The 13,571-nt window shown below is 43.3% G+C and overlaps 1 protein-coding gene across 14 annotated transcripts in view; it reads right to left on the bottom strand.

Annotated features, from left to right (window-relative positions):
• PLEKHA6 (pleckstrin homology domain containing A6) overlaps positions 1–13,571 on the bottom strand; it is a 194,986-nt gene that overhangs the window by 72,844 nt on the left and 108,571 nt on the right. Inside the window, exon 1 of one of the 14 annotated variants that reach the window (XM_081866317.1) lies at positions 1,639–1,945. The exons of the other annotated variants lie outside the window; for them this stretch is intronic. Within the exon in view, the coding sequence (XP_081722443.1) occupies positions 1,639–1,670 (32 nt within the window). The 5' untranslated portion in view covers positions 1,671–1,945. Of the gene's footprint in view, positions 1–1,638; positions 1,946–13,571 lie in introns of those variants that run through there. 14 annotated transcript variants of the gene reach the window in all.

Below are 13,571 nucleotides of genomic sequence, written 5' to 3'. Positions count from 1 at the left end.
TTAAAGTCTTGTGCTTTATCTATTTCTACAGGTATAACACCCCCCCCCCACTTCCTGGTTCCTTTGCTTAGTAGAGATGGGTCTAGGCTAGGCTATCCAAATGGTTCATCACCTTGCACAATGTCAACATGCAAGCCAAGAATATATTGCAATTGTGTTTTGAGTAGGATAAATAAGCCTTGTCACTAAACCGAAGTTCCGAAAGTACACAGAGTTTCAGTAGAAAGCATGAAATCACATCAACAAAGTTTTTTTTAAATAAAAAATAGCCAGTACATAATTCCATTTCATGTTTTGTTCCCACCAATTCACTTGAGAAATTTTTATTAGTTCACATCTCAAATAAATAATGTTGCATTTAAATTGAGAAAATAAAGGAACAAAAGTCCCCCAAACAGATTTTTTAAAAAATAATAATGGGGGTGGGGGGAGAGGATACTGTTATGTTTATGCTAGTGCACTTGGAAAAATGAGTTACAGCATAGCTAGTGACCATGTAAGGATGGCAATGAGACATACAAGAGGCAGAGTCTCGCTTCCTAACTACAGAGACAAGCCATAATGATGGGGGTGTTTCATATGAGAAGACAGGCATAAACTTTTGACTTGGACAACATCAGTCCATACCCAGCACCAAATTCAGAGGGAGAACTAGTGTTTGTACCTGTTAGCACTGTGTTCTGCAACAATGTCAGATCAGAAACTCTTGCTTGAACCCATCACCATTCCCAATTAACAACAAAGTACCTACAATTGTGTTTGCCCACATCCATTATTTGTTCCCCTTGCTTTTACCGTCCTGCATCTCCCTTGTGACTTTCCCCATTATTAAAACTTTAGAGTGTAAGGTCCTCGGGGCAGGGGCCTGTCTTTTTTATTCACTTGTAAAGAGCCAGGTATCTTGAACGTACTGTACTATATTACTGCTACTGTTATTTATGAGGGCTATTACATGCATTATAATATTTCTTAGCTTTGGTGTAAATTTACCTGATCGTTCTTCTTTCTTGGCACTCTACCTTCAAGTACTGTTTCATTTCTAAACTGGAACACGGTAGCAAGAGCCTCAGTTTGAGCACACATTACAAAGCCATGTGAAAACTAACTTTCCTGGAGCTGCCGAAACCACCCAGAGTGTTATTCATGGACAGGTATAGCCTGTGGGACTTTTTATAGCCATTGCACTGTTTTGCTTCCAGCCTTTATTCAGAAGGGTTCTTTAATCAGTTCAGCCAGAAGCAGGTTTGCCTTTTATTCTCAGGCTCCCTCCTCCTCCCTTCAGAATCCTTTGTAGTTGTGTGTGGCTTCTGCACCTCCTGCTGGCACTCGTCCAACCACCTCCTTCTCCCCCCCCCCCCAGTTCCAGCTTTCAGGGTCCAGCACTAATGCCACTGAGCTAACTTCCCCAGAACCGCCTTAAATATTCCCTCCCCAGCAGCTGCCTCTCCTGGTCCTATTCCACAAACTCCTGAGTTAAGCATCTGCTACCCCAGCACTGCAATGCAGCAGTCACTGACCAAAATGAAGTTCCCAGTGAGCCATTCTTTGAAACACATGAGCCCCCAGAGCAAGAATGACAAGGCCGCGACCCCGCTGCCTCCGCTCTACAGCCTTGCAGCATCTCCTGGAAAATCCTACCTGACCCGACGGTCCGCTCGGAACTTGAGCATGGTGGCAAAGTCTCAGCTGCGTTCCCTGCCTGCAACCATGTCCCTGGAAGGTGGGTGAAAGGTAAGTCTTCCCGGAGCACAGCCGGTTCCCCTGTGCCCTTAGGAAATGTGCCATAACGGAAAGTCCTGTGCCGGCAAGGATAGGGATGTGGTGGTCCAGTATGCTTCCCCCATCTTTAAACTTCTCTACTCTCCTTGAGTTCAGGGAAGACAGCAGCTGCTTTCTGTCTTTCTGTTCTGATTTCTGGGCAGGCAAGAGAGAGGGAGAGGGAGAGAGAGGGAGAGGGAGAGATCTGCTGCCTCTCCCTCTCTCAGGCACCAGGGTCTATCTAACCTAGTCCAGCCTCATCATTCAAACAATGCTCTCAGCCACACATGCAGCAATAGCAGCAGCCAGCAGGCATTGCAAAGGAGTGCGGGGGGGGGGGGTGGAGAGAGAGAGAGAGAGAGATTTCAAGCTCAGTTCCCCCAAGGAGAGAAAGGTGAAGGGTATACGGACACCGGCATGTGTCCAAATACACACACACACAGCAGGTGCAGCAGGAGACAGCTTGTGCTTTAACCTGATCAGAGAGTTTTAGGAAGAAGGGCTTTTTGTAAAGGCTGAAGGTGAAGAGCATAAAATGCTGGCATTTCCCTTAGCAAAAGATTCTTGGGGAGCTGAGCTCTATAGTCCTAGAAACTCTGTATGACTGATCTCCTATCTTAAGTATGCTACAACGATGATGCCCATAAATAGACTGCGACTATCAAATGGATATTTGGTTCTGAAACATGTCTTTTCCATCCCGCCCTTTATCTGAGACTCAGTGTGAGCTGAAACACCTTCTTAAAATCAAGAAAGAAACACCATATGAAACAGCTCATTTAACAGACGCACAGATTTTTATTTTTATTTGCTGCTCCCTTTGTTCAGGTTTGCCACCAAGATTTCCTCCTTGATCCTGTCTTGCTTCACTAATGCTCCTTTAATGTCAAGTGGTCCTAATGCCCTTAAATTGCTCTCCATGCTGGCTTATTAGGCCATATTGGTTTTGATTAGGCTAAGGCAATTTAATGCTGCATGAATGTGAAAAGTTCAGTAATTGCATTATTTGTACATTTTGTCAGTCTTTCTCCTGGACCCATAATCTAACTACTAATGCCCTTCCCTTCCCTTATTTGTTATATGAAAACTCTGCACTGCTTTCTGACCCACAACGGTCCTCCAAGCCACTAATAACCCACAGAATAAAAATGTCTAAAAGAATAAACAGCAGGACCATCTCAGGATCAAAGCACATATCATAAATAACAAAGACCCATGGGCAGAGAGCAGCAAGCATTTGCGCTTCCAACCAGAAAAGTTTTACAATAGGAAGGTTATATTAACAAATCTTCAAAATGGAAAATGCGTTTTACAGTTGACTGCTGACAGAGGAAGCATATTCTAGACTGCCTGCTATCCAGGCATTATCATCCTAGATGTGCAGGCCCTGACTGTCAGGCTACAAGCCTATGAACATTTATTTGTGACTAAAACCCACTGCACTTAGTGGGATTTCTGAACAACAATGCAATAAATAATATGCTTTCTATGCCTGGCTGGGTAGAAAGTCTAGCTTTGCCAGCCCACTCACATTCTACTAACTCAAAGCTAAGAATTCCTGCAATATACTATATCCTGTCCTTCAAGTGACACCTTTAGTAACATTATGTGTATTGGTCTTGAGAGTAACCTCTGCAATGATCATGATTTTGATGATGTATCTCATTTTTCTTTCAAACTCAAAGCAGCCAACAGGCAAGAAATATCAAAACACAAACAATGAACAAAACAGTAGCAATAAAATCAACCTGCAAACAGCATCAAGCAAGCAGAATCCAACCAACAGCAACAGGAGTGCACAAATATGAGAGAGAGAGAACTACGAACCAACAACTGAGACAACTGTGTTGAAACCTAGAAATAGAAGGCTAGCAAGTGATGGGGCCAAGAAGACATCCCTTTGGAGGACATTTTATAACACTTGCGCTGCTTCTGAAAAAGCCCTGCCTGGTTCTCTTCTGCATAAGGGTGCACACAGAACAAGGTTTCTGATTACGCATGGAATGCATAGGAAGGCACACATAGGAGAAGGCAGAGATTAAGGTGCTCAGATTCCAAACATTTAGACCTACAAAGGTAAGAACCAGCATCTTAAATGAGGTCCAGAGGCATTTAACCCCAATTTTACATCCAAACCTTTTGCTACTAATTGGGAATGGGAGGAGAAAGCATATGACTCAAAATTTGCATTGTTTCCTATGGTTACTTGTTCATTTTCTGGACCAGAATGTGGGGTGGGACTACTACACTAGCTCCAGGAAGGTGGGTCACTGTTGCAAGGCAGTGCTGTAAACTGGAAGTGTAAGCCAGTGTTCCTGCATGTGCATTTGCACCACACTGACTTCCCCACAGCCTATCTCCTCTTCCTCCTGGCAATCAACAGTGAGCCATCTTCAGGGAAGCTGGCATGAATGACCATGGTAAGGGCACAGTTGGCTTACCGACTTAAGCAGGTGAAAGGCACCCCTTGTCAGTGCTACCACCTTCCTAGCCTTCCTAAAACAGTGCCGGGTCAAGGAGCTCCCCCAAACTAAAAACCTGTATCTTGAGGAAGAGTGCAACCCCAGCCAAAGCAGACTATATACTTCTCCCAGGATTGACTGATCCCCTCACAACAGCACTTTGCCCTGTGCAGAATATGGTACAGGTTGTTTACCTCCCATCAGACACGAGACATCTGTCATACTATACAAAAGATAAAACCTAGAAATCAGCTGCAGGGTCCCAGGGTGTGGTCTGAAGGCATTTAGGGCCAGCACCTTGCTGAAGCTAGGCAGGCCTGGGTCTGGTCAGGGCCTGGATGGGGGACCTCCTGGGAACCAGATGCATACTGCCTTGGGTTCAGTGCCAAAAGGAGGGTGGGATGTAAATGCAAGACAATAAGTAAATACAAAGCCCTCACATTGTATAAACCTCCCAATCATAAACATGTTTTCACAGAAGCAGGTTGCCTAGTAGTAATTAACCAAAATGAGCCACCATGAAATCACTGGATTAAACCAATATCAAGAAGAAAATTGATTGGTCTCACTCTGCCTTCATAACAATCAAACCAGTCAGACTTAAGGAAGGCAAAGTGGGCTTGAGGATTCTCCCTCAAGCCATTCAATGACATTTGAAATAGAAATTGATGAAGGCAGTAAATCTCAGAGCCATTTCAGATATTTTAAAATGCATACATTTAATCTTATTTTTTTAAAAAAGCTTGGTAGTATATATTGGCGTTCTTCCTAAAGGAACCTTAGTGGCACATTATGCTCTCTCTCTTTTTTATTTTTTAAATAATATTTATTAAAGTTTCAACAAATACAGAAAGAAAAAATAAACATACCACATTAAACAAAAACAAAACAACACACCACAATATAAAAAAGAGGAAGAAAAAAAAAACCACAGAGAAATAAAACCCATTAAACAAAAACAAAAACGCAAAAAAGAAAATGCATCAGATCTCCTCATTACCATTCTTTCATTAGCTTATTTCCTTGACCTCCTCACACCTCCCTTTTTTGTATTCTAGGTCTATTTTGTATTCTATTTTGTATTCTAGGTCCTTTCCCTCTTTTAAAATTTTTGTCCTGTAAATTGTTTTAATATAATGTAGCTTTACTTTTCCTCCCTTCACCAATTAACAGTCAGTTATTCCCAAATCCTTTATATCCTTCCTGCTAAAATCATATAATATTGTTCCAACATCCTTCTAACAGATATTAATTTTACAGTGTTTCTGTAAATAGTCTTTAAATTTCCTCCAATCTTCCTCCACCGACTCTTCTCCCTGGTCTCGGATTCTGCCAGTCATTTCCGCCAGTTCCATATAGTCCATCACCTTCATCTGCCATTCTTATTATCCTCTCTCAACAGAATGGAGGGGAATAGATTCATACCCTCCAGCATGCTGAATCCCAAAACCGGGATTGTGTGTCTTTCACCCACGCAAGATCGCAGAGCCCAAAACACACACTTTTTTCTTTTATTTATTTTCTTTTATTATTTCATAAAATTTATATACTGCTTGATTGTAGGAAAACCTCAAAGCAGTTTACAAATAAAATTATCACTAAAAGCTTTCTGACTGTAATTAAAACCTACACTGCTATAAACACAGTTCTCCTGTACAGAGTTTAATAAATGAATTGATCTAAAAAAATCATTTTTATTGATTGATTTTTTAATACAAGAAAGAAAAGGGGGGGGAATATACTAGCCTACTGTACAAAGGTAAAAGTCACATTTGTCACTGTCCCCACTTTTGCCTCTGGCCCCACCAAGCCCTGGCACGTGGCCCCTAGAAGGCTGCACGGAAGAGTATGTGGCCCCTAGGCTGAAAAAGATTCCTGGCCCACGATTTAACAGCACAACACTCAAAGACCTAAACAGGCAACAAAAAACCAGTTGTTTTAATCAAGAGGTTCATGAAATGCAAGATATTGCAGCAAGGGGGTGGTAGAAAGATCGCCTTGCTAATATTTCCTGTTTTGAGAGAGAGAGATTGGCAAATGGTCCTACTGGCACAGTGTGGGTGGACTGCACTCAGCTTCAAAATAGGTAACTTACCGTATCTTTAAAGGTCAAAAATATCTATTAGTGAGCAGCATCACTCGTCACTGAGGATGGCAGGCTTGCGGTACCAAATATCACATGCCACTTGGAAGTGCACTGCATGACTTAGCTAGGGGAAGAACTGTATTTTTCCCAACATCACAATGCAGACTGAATTCACAGGAAGTGGTACATTGTGGTCTATTATTACATGAACAAGCCTCAGGCTCATGTGCTCTCCCACTTTGTTTCTTCTCCCAGTGCGGCTGCAAGGAGGAGATGATTGATTGATTGATTGAATTTTTATACCACCCTATACCCAGAGGTCTCAGAGTGGGGAATGGGAAACATTCAGTTCTCTGTGTAACTAACTCCATTTAGTGTTATGTCTGAACCTCCATAAACTGTGGCTAATTTTTAACTATGGCTTACTGATATAAGTTGATTTCAAACATTGGTTTCAGAAGCAGACGTTATAATAAACCATAGCTGAGATTAACCTAAGGTTACCAGACATCCCCATTTCCCGGGGACAGTTCCCAGATTTACAAATCAGTCCCCTCACAAAATCCATTTATTTAGTAGGAAGTTGAAAAGTGTCCCAGGATTAATTGAAAAAAATCTGGTAACCTTAGAATAACCACAGTTTAGGGTTTGGGCATAACATTAAACTGCAGTTAATCAACAACGTAAGTGAAACTTTCCAATCATCTGATCAGCAAGCCCTAGGCTCTGTGGTTTAACCCACAGCGCCACCCGCATCCCTTTTCATATTATAATAAACATAGTTTATTACTAGATATGAATACGGTCACTTTTTTTGTACATCCTAGGAGAAGTGTTAGATACCCTGCTTTGGGAGAACAAATTTGCATTCCCTCCAGCAGGTACAGAGAACCTGTAGCCCTTCAGATGTTGATGTACTCCAACCTCCATCATCCCCAGCCAGCAGAGCTAATAGTTGGTGGTGATGTGAATTGCAATCCAATATATATGGAGGGTACCAAGTTGAGAAAGTGTCCCTACAACTAATAAGTAACAACTGTGCATTTATTGAACAACAAACAAAAAAGATCATCTGGAGGAAAGACCTTCCAATAAGCCTGATTAGTTCTAGTCTGGAAGCCAATAAGGAAAGGTCCTTATATTGACCCTGTTATTGGCTGCAAGCTTTCCAATAGTAACATTTCCTAGCTCACATCTGTAAAGGCTTTGTAGTTTTGGATTTAAAGGAGAAGGTTTGGAATTTTGCATACACACACTCTTCTTTGACAGAAAAAAATCCTTTAAAATTAATTAAACAAATCAATATTATAACACATGGCTAACAGAGAAGCAAGTATGAAGCATTTTTTCACTACCCATGTGAATATCTCCAGGCTATGGCCCTGGCTGATTTTAACCCCTTTATGACTTACCAGGGTTTACTTCCTGGAGTGGTAGCATAGTTTATGAATGTGAAGCGTAGTTTACAAATGTGAAGTAGTTACAAAGAAAATATTTCCGAACATGTGCAGAGTATTCTTTCTTAATTCACTTCTTAATGATAACCATAGCCTCATCCTTGTGATGGGGACACATTGCACAATGAAAACACAAAGGGCTCACACACAAACACCCCTTTCAGACTCAGCCCACGGCATGCTGACTTGGGAGTTTTACTGGCACCCACAGTGTCATTGAGGGGGCAGAGCTATTCCCTGCAGGCCCCTTTGCAAAGTCAGGCAGGAAACATCTGGAGATGGTGTCACAGGGTGTGTCACACAACAAGGGGATTCACAGGCAAGTAAATTTCACTGAATGTTGCAGCACCACATGACCTTCAGGTCCACTGGTCTTCAGGTGATGGGTTGGGACCCACTAGTGGGTCATGCCCTAATCCAAGCTGGGTCACAACAGGAGCACCACCACCATGCAAATATAAATGGTGAAGGATTAAGGAATGGGTCCCTGAATGCATATTTGGGTCCTGGGTCTCTAAAAGGTTGAAGATACCTGGCCTAGCCTATTACCACATTGTTTATGAAGGCTAGAGAGGGGCAGGTGGCAGCAAGCTTTCCTTCCTTCCTTCCTTCCTTCCTTCCTTCCTTCCTTCCTTCCTTCCTTCCTTCCTTCCCTCCCTCCCTCTTTCTTCTTCTTTCTTTCTCCTTCCTTCCTTCCTTCTCTCTCTCACACACACTCTTTCTTTGTAAAAAGAAGGTAATTGCGGGGTAGTAAATTTTGAGTGAAGGTATCACAATAGTATTTTTCACACATGACATTGAACACAGTCACAAGCTACCTCTACACACGTACAAGTGTTTGTATAAAAGAGTGCACACTTGTTCATTTGTGCAGCTCAGCTACTGTGGAGACAGGTACACAAGCATGTGACTTACTATCCAAGTGTACAGCTCTACTGTTAATGTGCACATATTAAATCCTCACTGAATGTGGGAATGCCCCTAATGGCTTCTACAGACAAAGAGATCTGGCGTCCGTTGTTCAGTGTAGTTGTAATGCTGAAATATAAGGGGCAACCCTGGTGTTCCACTGGGCATTTCTGAAACGTGGCATTTCTTTGAAAGGAAGGTGGATGTGATTCTTTTGCCTCTGCCTGAGCACAGAATAAGTTTCAGCCTAAGGAAATAGGGCTGACAAGTAAAAGAAGGTCACCTTCACACAAAATTTATTACCTCCGCAGCTGCCTCTTTCTTATGGAGAGTATCAGGGGGATGAAAGGGACAGCTCCTCTCACCAGCCCTCACAAATTAGGCTGTCTGACCTACGCATCTCCTTGCAGCATGACCCATCCTGTCATCCCCAAGCACAAGCATAGATGGGCTCTTTTTCTTCCTTGAGAAAAATAGACCTGCCTCCCCAAAAGGGCATTGTTAATGTCCGAAGTGCTTAAGTCCACAGTTGTTGCAACCATTATGGCAGCACGAGGGGCTATCACTATGTTGCTACAAGTGGCTTCCTGTTCCAATCCATTCTCAAAACAGGCACAGTGTGCTGCCCATTTGACACCCACAGGGGCCCAGAAGTTAAGGTTATTAGCCACAGTGTCCTTATCTTCAATACAGTCCATGGTTGGGAACACACGGTTCCTGCACATTGGCTGATGCAACAAGCAGTGCTAAAAACAAACCCATCGGCACGCACACCTGACCCCAAGCTGATAGTGCTGTTTTAGAACTGGCTGAAACCCACAGATGGGATTCTCCACATAAACACACACACACACCCATCACTAAACTCTGCCATTTGCAACTTCTGATTCTTTTCCAGCCTTCCCATTAAATTCCTAGAATAAAAAAAAAAGCCACAGGCCTTTCATTAAAAATACCCCCAGGTTGATAAGCTTAATGGTGCACACTTCATTTCCATGCCCTTCCTGCCACTGGAAAGATCTGGATGAGTGAGAGGAAATATCTACCACTTGCTATGTAGGGAGGCATAAGCCATCACCTTCCGAAGTTGGGATTTATAGGTGGTGACTTAAATTGCTCCGTTTCATGGAATCTCATCTTCATCTTGGCTCAATTGACTCAGGTAAACCGCAGAGTCTGACTCCAAGGCTAGACACTACAGTGATCTATCCATAGCTCTTCATAAACATCACCTACAGCCTGCATAAATATAATTTCTGTGCCCATAAATATCAGCCTTATGTAACCCTTCATAAATAAAGGCATCCTGTGTGGGTACGGTTCTGTGATTTCTGCAGTGAAAGAGACAATAGATGCATGTGTTCCTGGAGAGACAGGGATCACTGATGGGTTCAATAGATGCTCTCTCCCTTGGGCCATCACAGTACAGATAGATACAGATTCAGATTCAGATACAGATACAGATACAGAGATACACATGCAGATACTTATTTGAGGCCACTTTAGAGTGTTGGACTACGACCTGGGAGACCAGGGTTCAAATCCCTACTCAGCCATGAAGCTCACTGGGTGAGCTTGGGCCAGTCACTGTCTCTCAGCCCAACCCACCTCACAGGGTTGCCATGAGGATAAAATAGGGAGAGGAGAACTACGTATGAAGCCTTCAACTCCTTGAAGGAAAAGGTGGTATACAAATGTAATAACTAAAATGAAATAAAAACAACTTACAATAAGGTGGGTTGTAAAAACATACACCTCAGGTGTCAAAATATGCATGCGTGTATGTGAAGTCCGTTGTATGAATCCAAGTAGCAAAACAGGTGGAGTCCTCCTGCTAGAACAGAAGTTCCTCAGTGCAGATCTTCATCTCTCCACCACTCAGTGCAGATTTTTATCCTTTACACATGTCTCAACAACCAGCTGCCTATGCCAATGCAGCCCTCCAGTGCCCCTTTCTCACAGAGCTCCTGAGCACATCTTTCTTCTGCACCTTTCAGCCTGCCATCTTCACTAGGCATTGGGGATCAGCACTGTGTAAAAGCAGAGAGCCCTGCACTGTTCACCTCCATGAAGAAATGCCATGAAGCACCTCAGACAAAAAAGGTTAACCGACAGCCAGTCACTGCAGCGCTGATGGCACTCAGCAAACTGCTAGACTGGCTCCTAGCTGGGTCACCTGCATGTCTTCCCTTTCTTTCTGACCCACAGGCCTTGAGCGGGGAGCCTCTTAACATGCCCCACAGCTACACCTTCCCCTGCTAATTGCTTCTGCTGTTGACCACTCACGTAGGTAACTGGGTATCCTCTTTTAATTGCACTGGGAGTACAGGGAACAGCATGCCAGGGACTCACAACGTGCAATCCTCCCCCTTTTGAAAACAAGGCTAAGATTATTACAGACTTAGTGAGACAGATCGAATGGCATGGCCCATTGGCTGCATGGATCAGCAGACTTGTGCAACAGCCTACAACATTGAAAAATGGTTTGGGGGGAAAAGAGGCTCACTAGCAGTATTTGGAGGCAGTAGACCTCTGTTTACCACTTGTGAGGAATCACAAATGTTGCCCTCATGTCCTGCTGCTGGGCTTCCCATAGGTATTGGGTTGGCCACTGTGAGAACAGGATGCTGGACTAGATTGGGCCTTTGGCCTGACCAGCAGGGCTGCCCTGTGTTGCAGGACACTGCTAGTAGTGACACTTTCTCCCTCTTCTTCCATGAGGCAGGTCACCTCAGGAAGATTACCCAGTAAGGAAAGTGGCCCTCAGACTGAAAAAGATTCCCCACCCCTGAATTAGTGCCATATGCAATTGTAGAAAGAAAGAAAATATAACACTAATACAGCATTAACCAAAACAACAAAAAATCTGGGTGGTTTGAGATGGTGGTGGTTATTGTTAGAACAGGCAAGCCATTCCATTTATGCTGCCAAGACTAAAAATATGCTAAAAATATGCAGTAACTCAGGTTGCACAAGCCTGGGCCCGCGGCAGGTGTTTTCCCCTTCTTGCATCACCATTTCCTTGAGCTGGGCTGGCTGGCAGACACAAAACATGCCTCTGTTCCTGGGAGGAGGAACCAGAAAGCTTTCCTCAGAGATTCAGTGGCCTGGGGCGAGGCTCATTCTGGGCCATCCCAGGCCACAGCAAAGAGGCGCGTGGCTCGTGAATAAAATCTGTTGCTTTGCTTCGCAACTCCAGGGTGTGCAGTGGAGCATGATGTGTAGATGCTGGCAAAAAGCAGCGCATGGAGCATGGCAACCTGGAAGCAGAGGGAGCCAAAGATTTGCTTAGTGAAGGAAGAAGACGGTCTGCAATAGCCACGCTGAAGCAAGAGGCCCCAGGCTTCTGCACTGTTAAGGAGAGGGTCTAATAGGCAGGAGGTTATGACAGGAATTCATCTCTGAGAGAGAGGCAAAGGGTTCTTCCAGGTAGGGACTTAATACAGTGGTACCTCAGGTTAAGTACTTAATTCGTTCTGAAGGTCCGTACTTAACCTGAAACTGTTCTTAACCTGAAGCACCACTTTAGCTAATGGGGCCTCCTGCTGCTGCCGCATGATTTCTGTTCTCATCCTGAAGCAAAGTTCTTAACCCAAGGTAATATTTCTGGGTTAGCGGAGTGTGTAACCTGAAGTGTATGTAACCTGAAGCGTATGTAACCTGAGGTACCACTGTATTGCAAATGGATGGTTGGCAACACATTGTGGATTGTTGTTGTTGGTTTTAAAAAAAATTCATCAGATTTTCCATGGAAAGTCTAAATCCAGATTAAATTATGTGAAAATTTGCATGCACCAATCCCAGAATAAACCCCTATCTGGAAGCACCTAGGCCATGTTGCTAATGCTGCACAGTGGAATAGCCAGGGAGTATTAAGCAGGCAAGCGCCAACACAAGAAGTCTTAAGCAAGAAAGCCCTAAAATGGGTTTCAACTAGCCATAAAGTTAATCCTATTAGGTAAAAGTTGATTGTTCCTGCTCTAAGCAGGCTCCATGCTTGCAGCAGAGATTATTAGGATCAAAATAAAAGATCATTTAAATCTGGCAAAATCCATTTTTTAAAAAAGAAATTAGTAAAAAATAAATAAATGCAGAATGTAGGCGTGTCTCGCCGTTCTGCATGGTTGATTTCAATTCATGGCGTGCAATTGACTGACTAGGAAAGGGTTACAAAAGCAAATGTTTGGGCTCCGAAAGGCTTATCTGTGTTTGCTGCTGTGGCCCATTTCAGAACTTCCTATTACAGAAAAGTAGATAAATCCTCCTGGCTACCATTTGAACCTGTGTGGCTGGTTATCCCTTGCTTTTATTTGCTGTCTGAAATTGCTGTGTTGCAAATTAACAAGCAGAGGACTCTGGGGAGGAAAGTTAATAATGGAAGGAACAAAGACGCAAAAAGCCCTCAGCACACAAGGGCAGGGCACTTCCGCAGCCAGCGCTGCCAGTCCTTAGAGCTGAGCTCCAGGAAGCAGGCACTAGGAAAGACACATGTTAAATGGAATCTTCTTCATTTCAATTCTCAGGTGCTGCTTTTACATATACATTTTTCTCACCGTAAGCCTCAGCAAAGCATTCCAGCGGAGTTATGGTTTAAAAGTGACTCAGTTCTCTGATTTGCAAAATGTCACTAATGGCATCCTACAAATTGGAGAACCTAGTTGTACATCAAGAAAACACCCTCAAATTCCATAAATGTAACATTTTAAAAAAAAAATCTACACAGGAAGTGCCTGTCTTTTGCTCACAGGGCACCGTTTAACTGAGCTGACTCTCAGCTGTTTAATATATGGTGGGTGAACATAAAAATCTCACCTGGTGTGATGTAGTGGTTAGAGTGTCGGACTACTACCTGGGAGGCCAGGGTTCAAATCCCTGCTATGAAACTCATTGGGTAACCTT

The sequence above is a fragment of the Podarcis erhardii genome (genome assembly GCF_964252035.2).
Source record: "Podarcis erhardii genome assembly, chromosome: 6".
NCBI lineage: Eukaryota > Metazoa > Chordata > Lepidosauria > Squamata > Lacertidae > Podarcis > Podarcis erhardii.
This window is presented reverse-complemented; position numbering and strand designations above follow the sequence as displayed.